The sequence below is a fragment of the Somniosus microcephalus genome, unplaced genomic scaffold, assembly GCF_052327205.1.
Source record: "Somniosus microcephalus isolate GS21.2 unplaced genomic scaffold, FLI_Smic_1.0 scaffold237, whole genome shotgun sequence".
Taxonomy (NCBI): Eukaryota; Metazoa; Chordata; class Chondrichthyes; order Squaliformes; family Somniosidae; genus Somniosus; species Somniosus microcephalus.
This window is the reverse complement of record NW_028225424.1, coordinates 445,278-470,089: the sequence shown is the minus strand read 5'-3', so window position 1 is coordinate 470,089 and position 24,812 is coordinate 445,278. Positions and strand designations below refer to the sequence as shown.

Below are 24,812 nucleotides of genomic sequence, written 5' to 3'. Positions count from 1 at the left end.
CCCCCTCGCTCCCCATCTCTCCCCCGCTCCCCACCTCCCCCCCCCCCTCCCCACCCTCGCTCCCCATCTCCCCCCCCCCCTCGCTCCCCTTCTTCCCCCCCCCCCCCTCGCTCCCCTTCTTCCCCCCCCCCCCCTCGCTCCCCTTCCCCCCTCGCTCCCCTTCCCCCCTCGCTCCCCTTCCCCCCCTCGCTCCCCATCTCCCCCCCGCTCCCCACCTCCCCCCCGCTCCCCACCTCCCCCCCCTCCCCACCCTCGCTCCCCATCTCCCCCCCCCTCGCTCCCCACGCTCGCTCCCCACGCCCGCTCCCCACCCCCAGCTCCCCAAGTAACCTCATCTAAACCCAACTTTAGAGAGGCTGTGGCTCTGGAATCTAAATTCACTGAAGCCTCGTCACAATTATTTCGGGACAAGGGCACTGGGAACATCGGCCTTCCCAACTCAAGCAGGAGGGGAAAATACTGAAAACCACACACTTCTGCTAATTCAATTTGTGTTTAATTTCAAACCAATTCCACACAAAATAGTTTCACTTTCTCCCCCCACCCCCCAAAAAATGTCACAAGCTGCCTTTTAAAGGCTGAGAAACAAGGATCCGCCCATTCCCCCATCAGCGGCCGAAGCGGATAAATCTCAACGTCTCAAATGATCAAATCTCGGCTCCTCAGCATTGCTCAGACCGTCATCTTATGCACAGCGATGGTGATGCCTCCATGTTTCTGTATCATGATATTCCTGGAGAGAGATTTACACCGAGTGAATGAAGATTGCGGCAGCCTCTCAAAGCTGCAAAATTAGCCATTATAAAAAGGAGCCTCTCTCCCGCGAGCGGTCTCCTGCGTCATGTCCCACCCGGAGCTCTCGCAGACTCAGATTCCCGTGTGTCAGCCGTGGATCAGTGGGCAGCACCCTCGCCCGAGTCAGAAGGTTCTGGGTTCAAGTCCCACTCCAGAAACTTGAGCACATAATCCAGGCTGACACTCCAGTGCAGTGCTGAGGCAGCGCCGCACTGCCGGAGGGGCAGTGCTGAGGCAGCGCCGCACTGCCGGAGGGGCAGTGCTGAGGCAGCGCCGCACTGCCGGAGGGGCACTCTTTCGAATGAGATATTAAACAGAGGACCCGTCTGCCCCCTCAGGTGGGCGTAAAAGATACTATTTTGAAGAGGAGCAGGGGAGTTCTCCCCGGTGTCCTGGGGTCAATGTTTATCCCTCAACCAACATCACTAAAACAGATTATCTGGTCATTCTCACATTGCTGTCGGTGGGAGTTTGCTGTGAGCGATTGGCTGCCGCGTTTCCTACATTACAACAGCGACTACACTTCAAAAAGTACTTCATTGGCTGTAAAGTGCTTTGGGACGTCGAGGTCGTGAAAGCTGCTGTACAAATGCAAGTCCTTTTTAAAATTCTTAACAAATCATCTATCGCCGTCCCTGTTTCGCCCAATGGCAGCTGTTCCGCCACGTTTCTGCCCTCGACTCCCAGCTCCCTCTCCCCCGCCCCGTCAGAGCTGTCCAGTTCCCACCTCGTCTCTCGACCCCCTTCAACGTTTATCCTAACGCGTTCTAAACCAGGTGGGGCGTACTTACAGAAAAACGATTTTAATTTTGCTTCAAGTCTCTGCCCTTTTCTCCTGAACTCTTGCTGGGTGTCAGGACTCCCAGCACCTCATTCATGTGTGGTCCAGGAATGACCGGGCAGTGCCCAGGAGAACACCCCCGGCCAATTTTGTCCCCCCCCCTCCAGGGTAGAGGGGCTTACACCACCTGCAGCGGGCATACCGCAGCCCAGCGACTCAGACGCCCGACCCCCACGGCTCAACGAGTTGATCAACGACCCGTCAAGAACCGCGATCGCCCTGCCCCGAGTCCTCAGTCAAAGTTCCCAGGAATCCACTCGCCGTTTCGTGCTCAGCAATGCGGAATGAAACACTTTTCCGCTTTGCAATGTCAGTACCCAACCCTCCCAGATCAGACGCTGGTGGAATCAAAGGTGAACTGCAGCTCCCTCTACTCTGCCAACGTGCCTCGGCTTCAGGATGAACCCTCACAGCACCAGTCACCCCAAGATCTCAGCCTGCCCACAATCTGCTGCAAATCGTCAGTGTCCGAAGGTGGATCGGGTTCACGTTGACCCGGTTTCAGCGAGCGCAGGTTAGAGCGAGCGAGCGGGGTAATCTACAGGGCTCCCGATTCTGCCTACTGCATGCTGAAGCTTGGCTGTAAGGTTAATACCCAACCTGCAGGGCAATGACCACTGGCTAAGGTCAGAGGGCAGCCACTGGTCACATACCCCCAGCCCAGAGAGGAACACCAGGGAGGACAACAGGAAGCAGAGTGCCACTCCCGCTGTATTACATTCAGGCACAGAAATCATATCCCCTCTCCCCCAGACCTGCTCTCACCCCCCACCGACCCTGGGGCCTGATGCCCAGGCCCCTTCGATATTGCATGGGGCTGTGACAACAGGCTGTAGGCAGGCCAGCTGTGAGGGGCGTGGCTCCCCTGGGCTTTGGGGGCACAGGATTCAGGCGCTCCAGAATCTAGTGACAATACAGAACCCAGCGAGATCCCCAGAGGCAACCGTTCAAATCCTCACCCATTGTCTGACTCCAGGCAAATCACCGGCACGTCTGTCGGGTCAGTGGTCAGCTTTGCTGCTTGCTGTGCGAGAACGGACACCACGCCCGCGTGTTCATCAATCAGCGACCCACGACCTGGAAAGCACAAAATCCTCTGCAAAACTGACCGCCATTTCCACTACAGTTCACAGCAAGCGACAGGGCACTAGGGGACTGCTTCCTGGGAGAAGGCTGCATCAAGAGACAGCAGCACATGTACCAGTGCCTGGCTGGGGGGGCGTGGGGGTTAACAGCTTGATTCATTCGCAGGATGTGGGTGTCACGGGCAAGGCTGGCATTTATTGACCATCCCTACTTGCACTAGAGTGCCTCGCTGGGCCACTTCAGGGGGCAGTTAAGAGCACCGACATGATGGGCTGAATGGCCTCCTTCTGTGCCCTAAATTTCTATGATCTTAAGAGTCAACCATGTTGGTGCGAGACTGGAGTCACAGAGACCCAGACCGGGCAAGGACGGCAAGTTTCCTTCCCGAAAGGACATCAGTGAACCCGTTTTAACAACAATTCGACAGCTTTTACTAAGAATACATTTTTATTTCCAGATTTACACAATTAAAATTCTCAAACTGTCAGTGTGGGATTGGAACTCATGTGCTCTGGATTATTGGTCCAGTAACAGAACCACTACACTCCTGGACTACCATCACTACATTACTGAACGTGAGGTGTGGAGGGGAAGGGGGGGGAAGAGATTGGGGGGTGAGGATTGGGGGGTGAGGGGAGGGGAGATTTTGGGGGGGGGGGGGGGGGGGGAGGGGAGGGGAGATGATGGGGGAGATTGGGGGGCGGGGGTTGTGGGGCCGCCGATACTCACAGCCGAGGTTCAGCCCCTGTTCATCGGCGCTCAGCACCCCGAGAATGGCCGGGTTCTTCATCCTGGGGGGGAAGGAGGAGAGAATCAGAGAGCGCCCGGCCCAAACCCCGATCCCCGGCCTCACACTCGCCTCAGGCCCGGACCGGCCTCACTCTCCCCCTCACTCCTCTCCTCCCTCTCTCCGCTCTCGGGCCTCACTCTCCCCCCTCACTCCCCGGCCTCTCCCCCCTCGGGCCTCACGTTTGCCGCAGTTGCTGCTCCAGCTCCGCCTCCATCTTCTGCACATCCGGGTCCCGGCTCATTACATGTCCGGCGCGGGGCCCCGCCCCCTCGCTCTCCTCCAATCACAGCCCGGCATCAGCTGTCTGCTCATTGGCCAACCAAGCCTGCACAACCCACCAATGAAAGCCAGCCTCCTGCACCCTGACCAATGGCAGCCCCTGAGCCCCTGTGTGGGGGGGGGGCCAGCCCACCTGCTCCGGGCCAGCACGGGCTGGACGGGCCGAACGGCCTCCTGTGCTGTGACCGTTCTCTGCTCCTGTCCCCCCGGAGACCCCCCAGCTCACAGAAAGGCCAAGCGTTCGGGCGGACCCCACGCTCCCGGCCCAGCGAACCCCCCACGGGCCGCGCCCACCCCCAGGGGATGGTCACCTCGGCCAGACTCACGGGCAGCTCCTCCAACATAACCGTCCAGGCGGCCAAAGATCAGGAGCGTGGATCTGAAGTGCTGCCAGAAATTGAGGAGAATTGAACGGTAATGTCTGAGCTAGCTGGACATTATCCCACGGCATTATTGGAAGAAGAGCAGGGGAGATCTCACCAGTGCCCTCGCCAATATTTATCCCTCAATCAACATCACTAAAGCTGATTATCTGGTCATTTATAGAAACATAGAAGATAGGAGCAGGAGTAGGCCATTCGGCCCTTCGAGCCTGCTCCGCCATTCAATGAGATCATGGCTGACCATCCAAATTCAGTACCCCGTCCCTGCCTTCTCCCCATATCCCTTGATCCCTTTAGCCTTAAGAAATATATCCAACTCCTTCTTGAATATATTTAATGAACTGACCTCCACCGCCCTCTGTGGCAGAGAATTCCACAGGTTCACCACTCTCTGGGTGAAGAAATCCCTCCTCATTTCAGTCCTAAATGTCCTACCCTTTATCCTTAGACTGTGACCCCTGGTTCTGGAATCCCCGACCATCGGGAACATCCTTCCAGCATCTAGTCTGTCCAGGCCTGACAGAGTTTTATAGGTTTCGATGAGATCCCCTCTCAATCTTCTAAACTCCAGTGAGTATAAGCCCAATCGACACAATCTCTCCTCATACGTCATTCCTGCCATCCCAGGTATCAGCCTGGTGAACCTTCGCTGCACTCCTTCCATGGCAAGAACATCCTTCCTCAGATAAGGCGACCAAAACTGCACACAATACTCAAGGTGCGGTCTCACCAAGGCCCTGTACAACTGTAGCAAGACATCCTTGTTCCTGTACTCGAACCCTCTTGCTACGAAGGCCAACATACCATTTGCCTTCTTAACCGCCTGCTGCACCTGCATGCTTACCTTCAGCGACTGGTGCACAAGAACACCCAGGTCTCTTTGCACTTCCCCTTCTCCCAATCTATTGCCATTCAAATACTAATGTACCTTCCTGTTTTTGCCACCAAAGTGGATAACCTCACATTTATCCACATTATAGTGCATTTGCCATGTTTCTGCCCAATCACCTAACCTGTCCAAATCGTACTGGAGTTTCATGACATCCTCCTCGCAGCATACCCTCCCACCCAGCTTTGTGTCGTCTGCAAATTTGGAGATATTACATCCAATTCCCTCGTCCAGATCATTAATATATATTGTGAACAGCTGGGGTCCTAGGACCGATCCTTGCGGTATCCCACTAGTCACTGCCTGCCACTCGGAAAACGACCCGTTTATTCCAACTCTTTGCTTTCTGTCCACCAACCAGTTCTCTATCCAAGTCAATACCTTGCCCCCAATCCCATGTTCCTTAATTTTGCACACTAATCTCTTATGCGGGACCTTATCGAAAGCCTTCTGAAAGTCCAAATACACCACATCCACTGGTTCTCCCTTATCTATTTTACCAGTTACATCCTCAAAAAATTCCAGTAGATTAGTCAAGCATGATTTACCTTTTGTAAATCCATGTTGACTTTGTCCGATCCTGTCACTGCTTTCCAAGTGCTCTGCTATTACATCTTTTATAATGGACTCTAGCATTTTCCCCACTACCGATGTCAGGCTTACCGGTCTATGATGCCCCGCTTTTACTCTGCAACCTTTTTTGAATAGTGGGGTAACATTAGCTACCCTCCAATCCATGGGTACTGTTCCAGAGTCTATCGAGTTCTGGAAGATGACCAGCAATGCATCTACTATTTCTAGGGCCACTTCCTTAAGTACCCCGGGATGTAGATTATCAGGCCCTGGGGATTTATCGGCCTTCAGTCCCATCAATGTTCCTAACACCATTTCCCTACAAATACTGATTTCTTTCAGTTCCACCCTTTCATCAGGCCCTTTGTTCCCCGGTATTTCTGGGAGGTTATTTGTGTCCTCCTTTGTGAAGACAGAACCAAAATATGTATTTAGTTGGTCTGCCATTTCTTTGTTCCCCATTATAACTTGCCCTGGTTCTGACTGTAAGGGGCCTACGCTTGACTTCACCAATCTTTTTCTCTTCACATATCTATAAAAGCTTTTACAGTCAGTTTTTATGTTCCCTGAAAGCTTACTCTCATATTCTATTTTCCCTTTCTTAATTAATCCCTTTGTCCTCCTTTGTTGAATCCTGAACTACTCCCAATCCTCAGGATTATTGCTTTTTCTGGCCAATTTATATGTCCTCTCCTTGGATCTTATGCTATCCCTAATTTCCCTTGTTACCCACGGTTGAGTCACCTTTTTTGTTTTATTTTTATGCCAAACTGGGATGAACAACTTTTGTAGTTCATCCATTCGGTCTTTGAATGTTTGCCATTGCCTATCCACCGTCAACCCTTTGAGTGCCATTCCCCAATCAATCCTACCCAACTCGCTCCTCAGACCATCGTAGTTTCCTTTATTTAAATTGAGGACCCTTGTTTCTGAGTCAACTACTTCATTCTCCATCTTAATGAAGAATTCGCTCATATTATGATCGTTCTGACCCAAGGGGTCTCGTACAACAAGATTGCTAATTAATCCTTTCTCGTTACATAATACCCAGTCTAAGATAGCCTGATCTCTGGTTGGTTCCTCGACATATTGGTCCAGGAAACCATCCCGTAAACACTCCAGGAATTCCTCCTCCACAGTATTGTTACCAATTTGGTTAGCCCAATTTATATGTAGATTAAAGTCACCCATGATGACTGCTGTGCCCTTATTGCACACTTCTTTAATTTCACTTTTAATACCATCCCCAACCTTCGCCTTACTGTTTGGAGAGCTATACACCACTCCCACTAATGTTTTTTTCCCATTAGTATTTCTCAATTCTACCCATACAGATTCCACATCATCAGAGCTAATATCCTTCATTACAATTGTGTTAATCCCTTCTTTAACCAGTAATGCTACCCCACCTCCCTTTCCTTTTTGCCTATCTTTCCTGAATATCGAATACCCCTGGATGTTGAGTTTCATTGGTGTTTGTGGGATCTTGCTGTGCACAAATTGGCTGCCACGTTTCCTAAATTACTGCACTATGTGGGAATTCAGGGACACTTCCTGTGTCCCTGACAACCATGTGTGCAGGAAGTCTGTCCAGCTGCAGCTACTGGCAGACCGCATTGTGGTGCTGGAGCAGCGATTGGATACACACTGGAGCATTCGCGATGCTGAGGATGTCGTGAATAGCACATTTTATCAGTTGGTCACACCGCAGGTAAAGGTGGCACAGGCAGAAAGGGAACGGGTGACCAACAGGCAGAGTAGTAGGCGCAGACAGGTAGTGCAGGGGTCCCCTGTGGCCATCCCCCTCTCAAACAGATATACCACTTTGGATACTGATGGGGGGGATGGCTTACCAGGGGAAGGCAGCAGCAGCCAACTTCCTGGCACCGGGATGGCTCTGCTGCACAGGACGGGAGGAAAAAGAGGGGTAGAGCTATAGTAATAGGGGCTCCATTTTAAGGGGAATAGATAGGCGTTTCTGCGGCCGCAAACAAGACTCCAGGATGGTGTGTTGCCTCCCTGGTGCAAGGGTCAAGGATGTCTCGGAGCGGCTGCAGGGCATTCTGGAGGGGGAGGGTGAACAGCCAGTTGTCGTGGTGCATATAGGTACCAACAATATAGGTAAAAAATGGGATGAGGTCCTAAAAGCTGAATATAGGGAGTTAGGAGGTAAATTAAAAAATAGGACCTCAAAGGTAGTAATCTCAGGATTGCTACCAGTGCCATGTGCTAGTCAGAGAAGAAATAGAAGAATATTTCAGATGAACACGTGGCTAGAGGAATGGTGCCAGGGGGAGGGATTCAAATTCCTGGGACATTGGAACCGGTTCTGGGGAAGTGGGACCAGTTCAAACCAGACGGTTTGCACCTGGGCAAGGCCGGGACCGATGTCCTAGGGGGAGTGTTTGCTAGTGCTCTGGGGGAGGGTTTAAACTAAAATGTTAGGGGGTTGGGAACCTGAGCAGGGGGACAGAGGAAAGGGAAATAAGGATAAAAGCAAAAGATAGGAAGGAGAAAAACAAAAGTGGCAGTCAGAGAAATCAACGGTTTAAATCAAACATGGCCACAGTAAATAATAATTCTAATAGGTCTAAGAGCATTAAAAAAACAAGCCTGAAGGCTTTGTGTCTTAATGCAAGGAGCATTCGTAATAAGGTGGATGAATTAGCTGCGCAAATAAATGTAAACGAATATGATTTGATTGGGATTACAGAAACATGGCTCCAGGGTGGCCAAGGCTGGGAACTCAACATCCAGGGGTATTCAATATTCAGGAAAGATAGGCAAAAAGGAAAGGGAGGTGGGGTAGCATTACTGGTTAAAGAAGGCATTAACAAAATTGTAAGGAAGGATATTAGCTCTGATGATGTGGAATCTGTATGGGTAGAACTGAGAAATACCAAGGGGCTGAAAACGTTAGTGGGTGTGGTATATAGACCTCCAAACAGTAATGTGGAGGTTGGGGATGGCATTAAAAAGGGAAATTAGAGAAGCGTGCAAAAAGGGCAAAGCAGTCATCATGGGTGACTTTAATCTACATATAGATTGGGCTAACCAAATTAGTAACAATATTGTGGAGGAGGAATTCCTGGAGTGTTTATGGGATGGTTTCCTGGACCAATATGTCGAGGAACCAACCAGAGATCAGGCCATCTTAGACTATATGTAACGAGAAAGGATTAATTAGCAATCCTGTTGTACAAGGCCCCTTGGGTCGGAGCGATCATAATATGATCGAATTCTTCATTAAGATGGAGAATGAAGTAGTTGACTCAGAGACTAGGGTCCTGAATTTAAATAAAGGAAACTACGATGGTCTGAGGCGCGAATTGGGTAGGATTGATTGGGGAATGTCACTCAAAGGGGGAGTAATTCGGTTGTTAGCACCACCGATTAACGCCTAAAGAGGCCGAGAAGTGTGGCGCCAACCAATTTCAGGGCGGGCGCAAGGCGCCTAGCACCTCGCCCTATATTGAGCATGCATTTAGCGCCGGCGCTAAATCTTAGCGCCCGCTCATGGGCGCAGGCTGATTATGACGTCATTTGAGTGTGCAACGCATTTTGGGCGCCCCGGACCGGAATTTCAGTGGCGCCCCCCTCTGTAGCGCCTGGCGCTAATAGTGACAGCTTACCTGGACCTTACCAAGTCACTCTCGGGCTGGAGGAGCGTTATTTAAAGGGGACTGGTGTGGTTTAAAAACGGCAGCCATTTTTGGAGCACAACTTCCTCGAGAGCTACAAAGAGTTGCTGAGCTGCACACTGAGAGCCATTTGACCACTGAGCCAGCGCAGGCAGATGATCTTCAGCCTTCTGACCATCACCTTGCTGTTGGTGAGCCTTGACAACGGGGAACCTTCCTGTGGGCACTTATTATGGGGGCTGCATTGGAGGGGAACGTCCTGCTGCTGAATCATCTGGAAAGGGCACTGAGACACTGGGAGAGGGGGGCGGGCATGGCCAGACGGAGGAGCGCCAACAGACGTCGCCACAGCAGACCTTACGCTGGCAGGGTTTTCCGACAGCAGTTTTCCTACATGAACATGCCGGAGGAGCAGTGTGTAAGAAGGCTGCGATTTAGAAAGGAGGTGGTGACTGAGCTGTGCCAGTTGCTTTAGCCAGGTCTGCAGCCTCAGATAAGGTGCAGGACATCTCTGTCGGCGGCTGAGAAGATGCCTGCTGGCCTGAACTTCTACGCGAGCGGCTCTTCTCAGGCTGTGCGTCAGAGGCTGATCAGAAGTAGCTTCTAGGCCCCTCTCACGGAATGCTTGCTGCCATTCCAAGAACAGGAATGGAACCGGTCTGATACCCTCAAGCCTGTGAAGGGCAAGATGCATGTCAATAGCAGGCATGGCCATTGTAAATGAAGAAAGTGTTTCATTACAAAAAATGTGGTTCCTTCAAACATGAGAAAGCTATGGCAACAGAAAGCAAAACTAATACACTGACACATAACTGCCTCTCACACCCGGGAGACTGTCCAAAACATAAATCACATTCCGACCATCTTCCTTGGCCTTGATTCCACTGCGCCAACCAAAGCATCCAATGCCCCATCAGTGAGGCGTTCCGCCCTCTGCCTCACCCTTTCCATGTCTTGCCAGGCTGGTGCGCCACAGGTAGGCTCCCACCGCTTTGAAGGCCTACAAGGCAGTGAGTGTGTCTGGTGATGTTAATTGACCTGCCCCTTTAAGAGCTGGCCGGCGCCACTGTGTCTCAGGGAAAGTGATTATTGACAGCACCCTCGCTGCGCCCCGCCGCCGTGAAATTGGGTTGCACCGCCGGGTTAGCGCCTTAAGAGTAGCGTGCAGCACCTGATTTAGCGCCGCAATCACCTTTAGGGGCGCTGCAACCCAATATCGCGCTAGGTGGCGCTAAATTGTGCCTGGCGCTAAACTTTGCGCATCGCCAGGACTAGCGCCCCAAACGCGGCTATACCGAATTTCTAGGCCAAAGAGTTAACAGTGGATAGGCAATGGCAAACATTCAAAGACAGCATGGATGAACTACAGAATTTGTTCATCCCAGTTCGGCATAAAAATAAAAGAAAAACGGTGAGGAACATAAAAACTGACTGTAAAAGCTTTTATAGATATGTGAAGAGAAAATGATTGGTGAAGTCAAGCGTAGGTCCCTTGCAGTCAGAATCAGGGGAATTTATAATGGGGAACAAAGAATTGGCTGAGCAATTAAATACATACTTTGGTTCTGTCTTCACAAAGGAGGACACAAATAACCTCCCAGAGATGTCGGGGAATATAGGGGCTAATGAGGGAAGAACTGAATGAAATCAGTATTTGTAGGGAAATGGTGTTAGGGAAATTGATGGGATTGAAGGCCGATAAATCCCCAGGGCCTGATAATCTACATCCTAGGGTCTTTAAGGATGTGGCCCTAGAAATAGCAGATGCATTGCTGGTCATCTTCCAAAATTCGATAGACTGGAACAGTTCCCATGGATTAGAGGGCAGCTAATGTTACCCCACTATTCAAAAAAGCTGGTAGAGAGAAAACGAGGAATTACAGACCGGTAAGCCTGACATCTGTAGTGGGGAAAATGCTAGAGTCCATTATAAAAGATGTAATAGCAGAGCACTTGGAAAACAGTGACAGGATCGGACAAAGTAAATCGTGCTTGACTAATCTACTGGAATTTTTTGAGGATGTAACTAGTAAAATAGATAAGGGAGAACCAGTGGATGTGGTGTATTTGGACTTTTAGAAGGCTTTCGATAAGGTCCCACATAAGAGATTAGCGTGTAAAGTTAAGGCACATGGGATTGGGGGCAAGGTATTGACTTGGATAGAGAACTGGTTGGCAGATAGAAAGTAAAGAGTTGGAATAAACAGGTCTTTTTCCGAATGGCAGGCAGTGACTAGTGGGGCACCGCAGGGATTGGTCCTTGGACCCCAGCTATTCACAATATATATTAATGATCTAGACAAGGGAATTAGATGTAATATCTCCAAATTTGCAGATGACACAAAGCTGGGTGGGCGTGTGTGCTATGAGGAGGATGCCAAGAAACTCCAGTATGATTTGGACAGGTTGGGTGATTGGGCAGAAGCATGGCAGATGCAATATAACGTGGATCAATGTGAGGTTATCCACTTTGGTGTCAAAAACAGGAAGGCAGATTATTATCTGAATGGCAATAGATTGGGAGAAAGGGAAGTGCAACGAGACCTGGGTGTTATTGTGCACCAGTCGCTGAAGGTAAGTATGCAGGTGCAGCAGGCAGTTAAGAAGGCAAATGGTATGTTGGCCTTCATAGCGAGAGAGTTTGAGTACAGGAACAAGGATGTCTTGCTGCAGTTGTACAGGGCCTTGGTGAGACCACATCTTGAGTATTGTGTGCAGTTTTGGTTGCCTTATCTGAGGAAGGATATTCTTGCCATGGAAGGAGTTCAGAGAACATTCACCAGGCTGATACCTGGGATGGCAGGAATGACGTATGAGGAGAGATTGGGTCGATTGGGCTTGTACTCGCTGGAGTTTAGAAGAATGAGAGGGGATCTCATTGAAACTTATAAAATACTGGCAGGACTGGACAGACTAGATGCAGGGAGGATGTTCCCGATGGTCGAGGAATACAGAACCAGGGGTCACAGTCTAAGGATAAGGGGTAGGCCTTTTAGGACGGAAATGAGGAGGAATTTCTTCACCCAGAGAGTGGTGAACCTGTGGAATTCTCTACCACAGCAGGCAGTAGAGGCCAATTCATTAAATATATTCAAGAAGGAGTTGGATATATTTCTTAAGGCTAAAGGGATCAAGGGGTATGGGGAGAAAGCAGGGACCGGGTACTGAACTTGGATGATCAGCCATGATCGCATTGAATGGCGGAGCATGCTCGAGGGGCCGAATGGCCTACTCCTGCTCCTATCTTCTATGTTTCTATGTTTCTATATTACAACAGTGATTACACTTCAAAAAGTACTTCTGACTGTATTGATTTCTTTGTGGGTTCAATGACGAGACATTTATGAAAGAGAATGAGTTTTAATCTAAAGTCTGTTCAACTCTTTTATACAGCTTTTACAGGAGACACCATGCTAGTGTTGCATCTAGAACGAAACTGAAACCAAACTAACTGCCTTGCTTCTCTCGGTCACATGCCCTCTGCTGGTCAGGCACAAGCAATCAATACATGCAATTAAGGCATCATAATCGAACAGGCAAATACCATCTCTATTTGCTGATATCATTACATCTCCTTTTCTTAAAACAAAAGTATTTTACTTTTAACTAACAACATGTTTTCTTTGTATTAATCTGCATTTTAACTGTAACACTTAATGAACTTACATTATCATTATCATGATCAAGGTTTTTTAACCTTGCTTTGTGTGTTCACATGAAATATGTAAATACACTAGAACTTGAAGAAAGAATAAGATAACATTACTTCCTTCTATAACAATAGTCCTTAAATTTGCTCAATGAGTCTCTCAGGAGGCTTCACGTGTCTTGAGGATTTTCTGATTGATTGTCCTTGAATCTGAGTTGTTGCCTCAGATGATTGATTCTCAGCTGTGCGATCAGGTTGTTCAACAGTATCAGTCTCTTGACCTGCTGTGGCTGGTCCCATGAGAAGATCTCGACGATTTCTTCTCAGAACAGTACCCTCATCTGTCTGAATGGTGTATGATCTTGCTTGAACTTCACTCAGGACAGTTCCCTTCTGAGTCCATGTGTTTGTTTTGTCTTTGAACCTTACTTGGTCACCAGTGTGGAGTTCAGGTAGGTTTTGTGTTCCTCTGTCATAGTAGTACTTTTGCTTTTCTTTCTGTTGTTCTTTGAACTTCCTCACTTTCTCCCCCTCTTTTGTTTTCAGGAAGTTCTCCGGGATGGGTAGGTTTGACCTTAGCCGACGTCACATCAGGAGTTGGGCTGGTGACATACCACACTCGAGCGGCGTTGTGCGGTATACAAGCATGCTCTGGTAGAAGTCAGTTCCACTGTCTTTTGCCTTGTACATCAGTCTTTTCACTGTCTGGACCGATTTTTCCACTAGTCCATTGGACTGTGGATAGTGAGGACTTGACGTTGTGTGGACAAAGTCGTACTCTTTGGCAAAGTGTCGGAAACTTGCATTGTAAAATTGGGGTCCGTTGTCTGTGAAGACCTCGCTTGCCACGCCATGTCTGGAGAATATGGCTTTCATACATGTTATCACAGCATCTGCAGTGGTGGTGTACAGTCTACAAACCTTTGGATACAGGGAGTAATAGTCTGTGACTACAAGATAGTCCTTCCCTTGACATACGAATAGGTCAGCGCCTACCTTCTGGTAAGGTCTGTCTGGTGCTGGGTGTGGCTTTAGTGGTTCTACCGGATTGCTTGCTCGATATTTCAGGCATATTGTGCAGTTTGACACCTCATTTGTCACATCTTGGTTGATTCGTGGCCAGTACATCACCTCTCGTGCTCTTTTCTTACACTTCTTGATTCCCAGATGTCCTCCATGGATCTTTTTTAACATCTCTTTTCTCAGACTCTTTGGGATAGCTATTTTACTTCCTTTGTAGATGATGTCTTCGACCACTGATAGTTCTGCCCTGCAGTTCCAGTACTCTGCCATGTCAGGTGAGCAGTCTTGCTTCATATTGGGCCATCCATCCAAGATGCTTTTCCTCAGTCGTCTCATTGTTTCATCTTTGTTTGTCTCAGTCTTTATGAGCTCCATTTTTGCATCTGCTATGGGTAGTGCACTTGTGATCATGTCCACGTAGGCGTCCACTTTTTCATCCATTGTGGTGTTTGCGGGCTCACTTGGGTCTACAGCTCTGGACAACGTGTCTGCTGTATACATCAGCTTACCCGGTGTGTACGCAACATTCAGTGTATAGCTTTGCAGCCTGATCATCATTCTATGTATTCTAAGCGGACAGCTATTTAGTGGCTTTTGGAACAATGAAATCAAGGGCTTATGGTCAGTCTCTACACTGATTGCTTGTCCTGCCACAAACTGGTGAAATCTTTCACAGGCGTATGTGATGCTGAGCAGCTCCTTTTCTATTTGAGCATATCGCGTCTCCGCGTCTGTCATTGAGCGCGATGCATATGCAATAGGTTGCCAGTAGTCATATTGTTGCAGAAGAACGGCACCGAGCCCACTCTGTGATGCATCTGATGATATCTTGATGGGTCTCACTGGGTCATAAAACCTCAGAACTGGTTCCTCTGTGAGCAGTTTCTTTAGATTGCTCCATGACTTCTCATGCTCATGATTCCATTCCCATTCTATGTTCTTTTCAGTTAGTCTTCTCAGTGGCGCCATCTTTTCTGAGAGGTTGGATATGAATTTCCCCATGTAGTTGATCATTCCATTAAACCTCTGCACGTCCTTTTTGCATTGTGGCTTTGGCATATTCTCAATGGCGGACACCTTTCTGGGATCTGGTCTGATGCCCTCACTGCTAAGGATATCTCCCACGAATGTCAGTTCTGTCACCCCGAGCTGGCATTTCTCTCTATTCAGCTTCAGGTTTGTTTTCCTTGTTGCTTCCAGCACTTTTTTCAGTCTCTCGTCATGCTCAGTTTTCGTGGTTCCCCATACTATGATGTCATCCAGTGATGTATCAACTCCCTCCAGGTGCTCATAGATCATATGGATAGTCTTGTGATACACTTCAGGAGCTGAGGCAATGCCAAATGGTAACCTTAGGAATCTGTATCTGCCAAATGGACTGTTGAACGTGCACAGTCTTGAACTTGCTTCATCCAGCTTCATCTGCCAAAATCCTGATGATGCATCTAACTTGCTGAAATATTTTGCATTTGCAAACTGTGCCATGATTTCCTCACATGTAGGAACCTTGAAGTGCTCTCTCTTTATTGCTCTGTTTAGATCTCTTGGATCCAGGCAAATTCTGAGCTTTCCATTCTTTTTGTCCACTACGACGAGGGAACTCACCCACTCAGTTGGCTCATCTATCTTCTGAATCACATTCAGGCTTTCCATCCTGTTCAACTCTGCCTTCAGTTGCTTTTGAAGAGCAAATGGAACTTTTCTGCATGGATGTATGACCGGTGTCATACTTTTATCTACTCTGATCGTGTGTTCTCCTGGAATGCAGCCTAGACCCTTAAATAGGTCTTTGTACTCTTTCATGAGTTCATCATAGACTGTCTCTCCTTCGCTTTCCACAACGAGGACTCTCTTTACCAGGTTCAGTCTCTCACAGGCTTTTAAACCTAGTATGGCTTGCACATCCTTTGGCACCACGATTAATGCTAGCGTGTGCTCTCTGTCCTTGTGTGTTACTTTGACAATGCATCTTCCTTTCACTGGTATATCAGTACCTGAGTATTCTGTCACTTTCACTTTTATTCCATGTATCTTTGGTCTGGGTCTAATTTTCTTAAAATCAGTCTCTGATATCACATTAACTTGTGCTCCAGTATCCAATTTAAATGGAATGTGTATGTCATTCACTTTTAGTGTCAACATCCAGTCTCTTTCTTCTTTTTTGTTTTCAGACACAACATCTACATAGAACTCCTCTATGTCGCTTTCATCTACTGCATGGACCTTGCTTTGTTGCATTTGGTTCTTACAGCAACGGGCATAATGGTTGTTCTTGTTGCAACTATTGCATGTTTTACCATATGCTGGACACTTTCTTGGTGGATGCTGTGTACCGCATCGACTACATGACTTTCGATTGTCCCTTTCATTTTTGTTCACTGGCCACGCCTCCTTTTTCACATTGGCGCTCTTTTTGTTAAACTGTTTATGTCCGTTCATTCTCACTGCATCCACGTTGCAGCTATTGTCACTGAACAGCTCCTAGCCTGCAACTTCACAGTCTCTGTAGCCCTACACAGTGCTATGGCTTTTCCCAGGTCTAGGTCTTGCTCTCTTAGCAGTCTTTCCCTTAGACCATTATCTGGAATACCACACACCAGTCTGTCTTTTATCAGCGAGTCTGTCAGTCCCCCAAATTCACACGATTTGCTTCTGTTTCTCAGTTCAGTCACATACTGATCAATAGTCTCACCCATTTTCTGAACAGCTGTGAAAAATCTGTGCCTCTCAAACGTCATGTTATGTTTAGGTATGCAGTAGGCCTCAAACTGTTCCATTATTTTATCTAGCTTCATTTTGTCTCCATCAGCAGCGAATGTGAAATTATTATACACCTCCAGCGCTTTATCACCCACGACATGTAAGAACACTGACGATTTCTTATTATTACTTTTCTCGTCAGCTCCGATTGCTGATAAATACAACCCCACACGTTGTTTGAACCTTCTCCAATTTTCAGCCACATTACCTGTCAACTGAAGCGTCGCCGGTGGGTGTAAACCTTCCATTTTTCACTTCGTTAGCTATTCTCCAATGGTAAGCAACGATGTTCTCTTTTGGCTTGCTAATTTGTGGAGAGCTGATTTAACTTCAGGTTTTTTCTCTTCATCTCTTTCAATCACTTCTGACACCATGTATTGATTTCTTTGTGGGTTCAATGATGAGACATTTATGAAAGAGAATGAGTTTTAATCTAAAGTCTGTTCAACTCTTTTATACAGCTTTTACAGGAGACACCATGCTAGTGTTGCATCTAGAACAAAACTGAAACCAAACTAACTGCCTTGCTTCTCTCGGTCACATGCCCTCTGCTGGTCAGGCACAAGCAATCAATACATGCAATTAAGGCATCATAATCGAACAGGCAAATACCATCTCTATTTGCTGATATCATTACACTGACGAAGGGTCATTGACCTGAAACGTTAACACTGTTTCTCTCTGCACAGATGCTGCTCGACCTGCTGAGTATTTCCAACATTTTTTGATTTTATTTCAAAAAGTACTTCGTTGGCTGTAAAGCGCTTTGTGACATCCTGAGGATGTGATGAGGTGCTATAGAAATGGGAATTTGTTCAGTCTTTTTAAAAAAAAAGCAAACTTGTAAAACTCTTCAAAGAGATGCTGAGAGGAGACAGGGAGCTAATCGGAGGCAATGGCAGCGGTGGTGGAAACAACGCGGTAATAATCGGAGGCAGTGGCGGCGGTACCTTTTCCAAAAAAACAAGGTGTGACATCACAGGACAGCAGGTAGGTGATTGGTTGGTGAGTGTTAAGGTTTTTTTTCTCTATAAACTAAGACAGTGGTTTAAACGAGAAGCGGGAAACTATAACATACTGTATTAAATTTATAGCTTAACTAGTTAAACTAATCAATATAACACTAAATAATCATTGAATAAAGACTTTAACTAATTAAATAAGTTAAATAAGGCTAGACTAAGATATGGCAAGGCAGGTTGTGTGTCTGACTGCAGTATGTGCGAGACTGTCCCGAATGAACACGTCTGCAGGAGATGTCTCCATCTCGAACCTCTCCGGCTCAGAGTCATTGAGCTGGAGTGCGAGTTGGAGACACTCCGACACATAAGGGAGGAGGAGGAATTTCTGGATAGTTTTATCCAGAATACAGTCACACCCCAGAGGAAAGCACAGGTTCATGAAAGGAAGGGTGTGACTGTTAGGGAGACGGATAGCGGAGATTTAGGAGAGGTTGAAAAGGAGGTCCCAGCGAGACTCTGGTCCTGTCCAACAGGTACGATGTACTCGCTAGCTGGGAGGACAAGGAGAAAGACTGCAGGGAGGACAGCAACAATGTAGACCAAGGCACCATGGCTAAGAAGACTGTCCAAGAGGGGGAAGAGCAGAATAGAAATGTGGTAGTAATAGGGGACTCTATAATTAGGGAGTTAGATAGCGTCCTCTGCAACCAAGAACAAGAATCCTGAAGGGTGTGTTGCCTTCCCGGTGCCAGGGTAAGGGAGAGGAACTTGGAAAGGGAGGGGGTAAATCCAGTTGTCGTAATCTATGTTGGAACAAACGACATAGGTAGGAATGGGCAGGAGGTCCTGCTGAAAGAGTATCAGGAGTTAGAATCTAAATTAAAAAGCAGGACCTCGAGGGTAATAATCTCAGGATTATTGCCTGAGTCACGTGCAAATTGGCACAGAAACAGTCAGATCAGGAGAATTAACACATGGCTAAAGGGCTGGTGTGGGAAAGAGGGGTTCCTTTTCATGGGACACTGGCACCAGTTCTGGGACAGGAAGCTGTACCGATGGGACGGGCTCCACCTGAACCGGGATGGGACCCATGTCCTAGTGGAAAGGGTAAATAGGGAGGTGGCAAAGGCTTTAAACTAGTAAGATGGGGGGAGGGATCAGCAAGAAATGAAACCAGACAAATTATAAACAAAACAGGAAAAGAGAGCATAGGAAAGAATAAAGTAAGGGAGGACTTTGATGGCAAGGGAATAAATAGAGTTATAAAACATGAGTCTAAAAAGATGGTTAAACATAAAGTGAGAGGAAATCCTATTAAAAAGGAATTACTCTGTCTGTACAGCAATACACACAGTGTCTGCAATAAAGCAGGGGAGCTGGAGGTAATCATGTGTTGCGAGGAACCAGTCTTAGTAGGGATTACTGAGACATGGCTACAGAAAAATCAGGACTGGGAATTAAACATTGCAGGGTATAACATATTTAGAAAAGATAGAGAGGGGAAAAATGGAAGGTGGAGTAGCTGCACTTATTAGGGATAACATAATGGCAGCAGAAAAAAGTGACGCAGATATCAGCAAGACAAAAATAGAATCCATTTGGATAGAGATAAAAGATAATAAATGATCAATCACACTAATAGGTGTAGTCTACAGATGAACTAATAGTGGAAGGGAGGTGGAGGAAGAAAAATGCGGACAAATTAGGGAAATGAGTAAAAAACATAGGATAATAATCATGGGGGATTTTAACAACCCCGATATTAATTGGACAGAAGAGGTAGGTAAAGGGGATAAGGGAATAGAGTTCCTACAACGTGTAAAAGATATGAAGGTGGACATACAATGGCTAACATTCAAGGAAATAATGCATAATTTGCAACAAACACATATTCCTCTAGGGCATTAAAACCCAAAAGGAAAAGTGATCCAACTATGGCTAACAAAAGAAATTAAAGCTAGTATTAAGTCAAAGGAGGAAGCTTATAAAGTTGCCAGAAAAAGCGGTCAGCCTGAGGATTGGGGTCTTTTTAGAATTCGGCAAAGGGGGACCAAGAAATTGATGATGAAAGGGAAAATGGAATATAAGCACAAACTAGCGAAAAATATAAAAAAGGATTGTAAAAGCTTCTATAGGCATGTGAAAAGGAAAAGACTGGCGAAGGTAAATGTAGGTCCTTTACAGTCAGAGACGGGAGAATTTATAATGGGGAATGAGAAAATGGCAGAGAAATTAAATAAATACTTTGTTTCTGTCTTCACGGAGGAAGACACAAAAAACCTCCCAGAAATATGAGAAAACCAAGGGTGTGGCGAGAATGAAGAACTTAAAGTAATTACTATAAGTAAAAAAACAGTACTTGCAAAATTAATGGGACTAAAAGTTGATAAATCCCAAGGACTGGATGACCTACATTCTAGGGGTTTGAAAGAAGTGGCCATTGGGATAGTGGTCGCACTGGTTGTCATCTTCCAAAATTCTATAGATTCTGGAACGGTTTCTGCAGAGTGGAGGATAGCAAATGTAACCCCGCTATTTAAGAAAGGAGGGAGAGCGAAAACGGGGAACTACAGACCTGTTAGCCTCACATCAGTAGTTGGGAAAATGCTGGAATCTATTATAAAGGATGCAATAACTGGGCACTTAGAAACTAATAGTAAGATTGGGCAGAGTCAGCATTGATTTATGAAAGGGAAATCCTGTTTGACAAACATATTGGAGTTCTTTGAGGATGTAACTAGTGGAGTAGACAAAGGGGAACCGGTAGATGTGATGTATTTGGATTTTCAGAAGGCCTTTGATAAGGTCCCACACAAGAGGTTGGTGAACAAAATTAGGGCACATGGAATTGGGGGTAATATACTAGCATGGATTGAGAATTGGTTAACAGACAGAAAACAAAGAGTAGGGATAAACGGGTCTTTTTCAGGATGGCAGGCTGTGACTAGTGGGGTACCGCAAGGATCGGTGCTTGGGCCCCAGCTATTCACAATCTGTATCAATGATTTGGATGAGGGGACTAAATGTAACATTTCCAAATTTGCTGATGATACAAAGCTAGGTGGCAGTGCCAGTTGTGAAGAGGATGTGAAGAGGCTTCAAGGGGATCTCGACAGGCTCAGTGAGTGGGCGAGAACATGGCAGATGGAATATAATGTGGATAAATGTGAAGTTACCCACTTTGGTAGAAAAAACAGAAAGGCAGAGTAATTCCTAAATGGTGAAAGATTGGGGAATGCAGATGCTCAAAGGGACCTGGGTGTCCTTGTACATGAGTCACTGAAAGTGAATGTGCAGGTGCAGCAAGTCATTAGGAAGGCAAATGGTCTGCTGGCTTTCATTACAAGAGGATTATAGTACAGGAGTAAAGAAGTCTTACACCAATTATATAGGGCCTTGGTGAGACCACACCTGGAGTATTGTGTACAATTTTGGTCTCCTTACCTAAGGAAGGATATACTTGCCATAGAGGGAGTGCAATGAAAGTTCACGAGATTGATTCCTGAGATGGCGGGACTGTCGTATGAGAAGAGATCGAGTAAACTAGGCCTGTATTCTCTTGAATTCAGAAGAATGAGAGGGGATCTCATTGAAGCATACAAAATTATTACAGGGCTTGATAGGGTGGATGCTGGGAGAATGTTTCCCTTGGCTGGGGAATCTAGAACCAGGGGCTAAAGCCTCAGGATAAAGGGTAGGGCATTCAGGACTGAGATGAGAAGAAATGTCTTCACACAGAAGGTGGTGAATCCTTTGAATTCTCTACCCCAGAGGGCTGTGGAGGCTCAGTCATTGGGTATGTTCAAAACAGAAGTCGATAGATTTCTGACTAGTAAAGGCATCAAGGGATATGGCGATAGGGCCGGTGAATGGAGTTGAGGCAGAAGATCAGCCATGGTCTCATTGAATGGCGGAGCAGGCTCGAAGGGCCGAATGGCCGACTCCTGCTCCTATTTCTTATGTTCTTATGTACAGGACTCCTTTCTAACCCAATATGTAAAAAGTCCAAAAAGGGAGGATTCGCTATTAGATCTAGTAATGGGGAATGAACCAAAGCAGATAAGAGAAGTAAAAGTAGGGGAACATATAGACAATAGTGACCATAATATAATACGCTTTAAGATGATAATTGAGAAGGAAATAAGTATGATGAAAACTAGGTTAATAGATTGGAGAAAAGCTGATTTTGAGGGACTGAGAATAGAACTTGAGAAAATAAAATGAGCAACAACATTGACAAACAACGATGCAGAACAACAAATGGAAACATTTAAAATGGTGTTCAACAGAGTGCAGGAAAAATATATTCCGCTAAAAGGAAAGAACAAACTAAACACTAGTGAGACTCCATGGATGAATAAAGCCATAAGCGAACAATTGAGAGTAAGGAGAGAAGCATACATTAAGTACATAGACAGCAGGGAGTGCATGATAAGAGAGAATACGAAAAGATTAGGAGAGAAGTCTAAAAACAATTATGGAGGCAAAGAGAAACTATGAGATTAAATTATCATGGATCATAAAACAAAATAGTGAAATATTTTATAGGCACATCAATAAAAATAGGAAGGTTGGGATGGGAATAGGGCCATTAAGGGATAGATAGGACAATACCACAGGTAACGATAGAGAGATGGCAGAAATATTAAATAATTACTTTGCTACAGTATTTACCAGGGAGATAGAACAGGTGGACATGACATTGGATGATGAGATTAGTAATGAGATAAGTGCATTTAAAATAAAAAGAGGAGATATATTAAATAAACTAATCAAACTCAAAGAGGATAAAACACCTGGTCCGGATGGATTGCAACCACGCATTTTAAAAGAATCAAGGGAAGAGATAGCAGAGGCATTACTGCACGTATTTAATCATTAGTTAGCAAAAGGTGTAGTGCCAGAGGACTGGCGGATAGCTAACGTAATACCGATATTTAAGAAGGGGGATAGAACATGTCCAGTGAATTATAGACCAGTCAGCTTAACATCGGTGGTAGGAAAAATAATGGAATCCCTAAAGGAGAAAATAGAAGAACATCTAGAAACCTAAAATATAATAATGAATAGTCAGCATGGATTTCAAAAGGGAAAGTCTTGCTTGACCAACCTCATTGAATTTTTTGAAGAGGTAACAGAGAGAGTAGACAAGGGTAATGCAGTAGATGTAATTTATCTGGATTTTCAAAAGGCCTTCGATAAGTTACCCCATAATAGGCTGATGAACAAGGTCAGAGAATGCGGAGTCAGGGGACAAGTAGCAGAATGGATTGCTGGCTGGCTTCAGGACAGAAAGCAGAGAGTAGGAGTAAAGGGTAGCTATTCACAGTGGCAGAAGGTGGGTAGTGGTGTTCCACAAGGATCAGTGCTGGGACCACTGCTGTTCACAATTTATATTAACGATTTAGACTTTGGAATCAAAAGCACAATTTCTAAATATGCGGATGACACCAAATTGGGGGGGATAGTCAATACTGAGGAGGACTGCAACAAATTACAGGAGGACATTAATAAAGTTGCAGATTGGGCATATAATTGGCAAATGAAGTTCAACACAGATAAATGTGAGCTATTACATTTTGATAGGAATAATATGGAGGTCACTTATTACTTGGAGGGTGTGAGTCTAGGTGGGGTAGAGGAACAAAGGGATCTCGGAGTACAAATACAGAAATCATTAAAAGTTGGGACACAGGTTAGCAAGGCCATAAAAAAAAGCAAACCAAGCACTAGGGTTTATTTCTAGAGGGATAGAATTGAAAAGTAGGGAAGTTATGCTAAACCTGTATCAAACCTTGGTTAGACCGCACTTGAAGTACTGTGTGCAGTTCTGGTCGCCATATTATAAAAAGGATATAGAGGCACTGGAGAGGGTGCAGAGAAGATTTACAAGGATGGTACCAGAAATGCAAGGGTGTAGGAGTCTACGTACTCCTAACAAAATATACTGAACTCGGAGAGGTTCAACAGAAAAGGTTTAATTGTTGAGACTACATGTTGAACACAAAAATGGCGTCAGAGCCTACACCAAGTCCGACTGCCTTTCATCAGTCCACAGCTTCGACTGCTCCTCCCCCGCTCTGGGCTTAACTATGTTGCAGATCGAGTTTCTTAAAGGTGTGATCCTTCTTAAAGGCATGACGCCTGATTTATAGTCTACGGACCGAAAAGCGGATTGTGTCCTTTCTGTGATCAGTACGCCACAAGGGTATACATATCAGGGAAGGATGAACAGGCTGGGACTCTTTTCTATTGAAAAAAGAAGGCTGAGGGGTGACCTAATAGAGGTCTTTAAAATTATGAAAGGTTTTGATAGAGTGGATACAGAGAGAATGTTTCCACTTGTGGGGAAGAGCATAACTAGAGGCCATCAATATAAGATAGTCACCAAGAAATCCAACAGGGAATTCAGAAGAAACTTCTTTACCCAGAGGGTGGTGAGAATGTGGAACTCGCTACCACAGGGAGTGGTTGAAGTGAATAGTATAGAAGCATTTAAGGGGAGGCTGGACAAACATATGAGGGAGAAGGGAATAGAGGGTTATGCTGATAGATTTAGATGAGGAAAGACGGGAGGAGGCTCGAGTGGAGCATAAACGCCGGCATGGACTGGTTGGGCCGAATGGCCTGTTCCCGTGCCGTATATCCTGTGTAATCTTATGTAGAATGTTGGATTCTCACGGTTCACAGAGAGACCTCACAAGGGCCGTACTGTGCTGTCAGGACGAAGGGTCCCAGATAATGTTTGCAAAGTGAGGCTGACTCTACAAAATAATTAGAACTAAATATCACATTGCTGCTAATGTGCCAGTTCACGTCAAAGGCTAAAGTCTGCCCTCGTTCTGCAGTAAAGGAAAGCTTTAATCATCAATGTAAGTATTTAATCTGCAGCCTGTGTTGTCCCATCGACTGGGTTGTTCTTGTTGCTGTGGAGACAGGCGGGGTGTTTCCAGTGCTGGTCAAGCTTCCCTCAGGTTGTGTGCACTGGAAATGTTTTGGTGTCATGGTTCAGAGGTCACATCACTGACAGACCCCCTGATCACAGGAGGGGCAAATCATTCCTGGGGTAATATGCTTCCGCCGTGGAACTGAGCCATTGAGAGCAGGAATGTCTTTGGTCTGGGCTGCATTCGCCAGTCTT

At 46.4% G+C, this 24,812-nt stretch overlaps 1 protein-coding gene across 1 annotated transcript; it reads right to left on the bottom strand.

Annotated features, from left to right (window-relative positions):
• Positions 1-474: 474 nt before the first annotated feature.
• Positions 475-3,792, bottom strand: LOC147082007 (ragulator complex protein LAMTOR5-like). Its single transcript, XM_085980537.1, has 4 exons — positions 3,692-3,792; positions 3,452-3,513; positions 2,596-2,713; positions 475-733 (listed from the first exon to the last, which is right to left on the bottom strand). Exons 1-4 carry the CDS (start codon positions 3,751-3,753, stop codon positions 673-675), a joined length of 303 nt encoding a protein of 100 aa, XP_085836663.1. The 5' UTR covers positions 3,754-3,792; the 3' UTR covers positions 475-672.
• Positions 3,793-24,812: the final 21,020 nt, after the last annotated feature.

Bases quoted from the DNA above. Each gene is read 5' to 3' on its own strand.
- LOC147082007 (XM_085980537.1), bottom strand. From the start codon at position 3,753: ATGAGCCGGGACCCGGATGTGCAGAAGATGGAGGCGGAGCTGGAGCAG. The intron at 3,514-3,691 runs GTGAGGCCCGAG...CTTCCCCCCCAG, and splicing joins GAGCAGCAACTGCGGCAAAC to GATGAAGAACCCGGCCATTC. The intron at 734-2,595 runs GTGAGGATTTGA...ATCTCTCTCCAG, and splicing joins TGCCTGGAGTCAGACAATGG to GAATATCATGATACAGAAAC.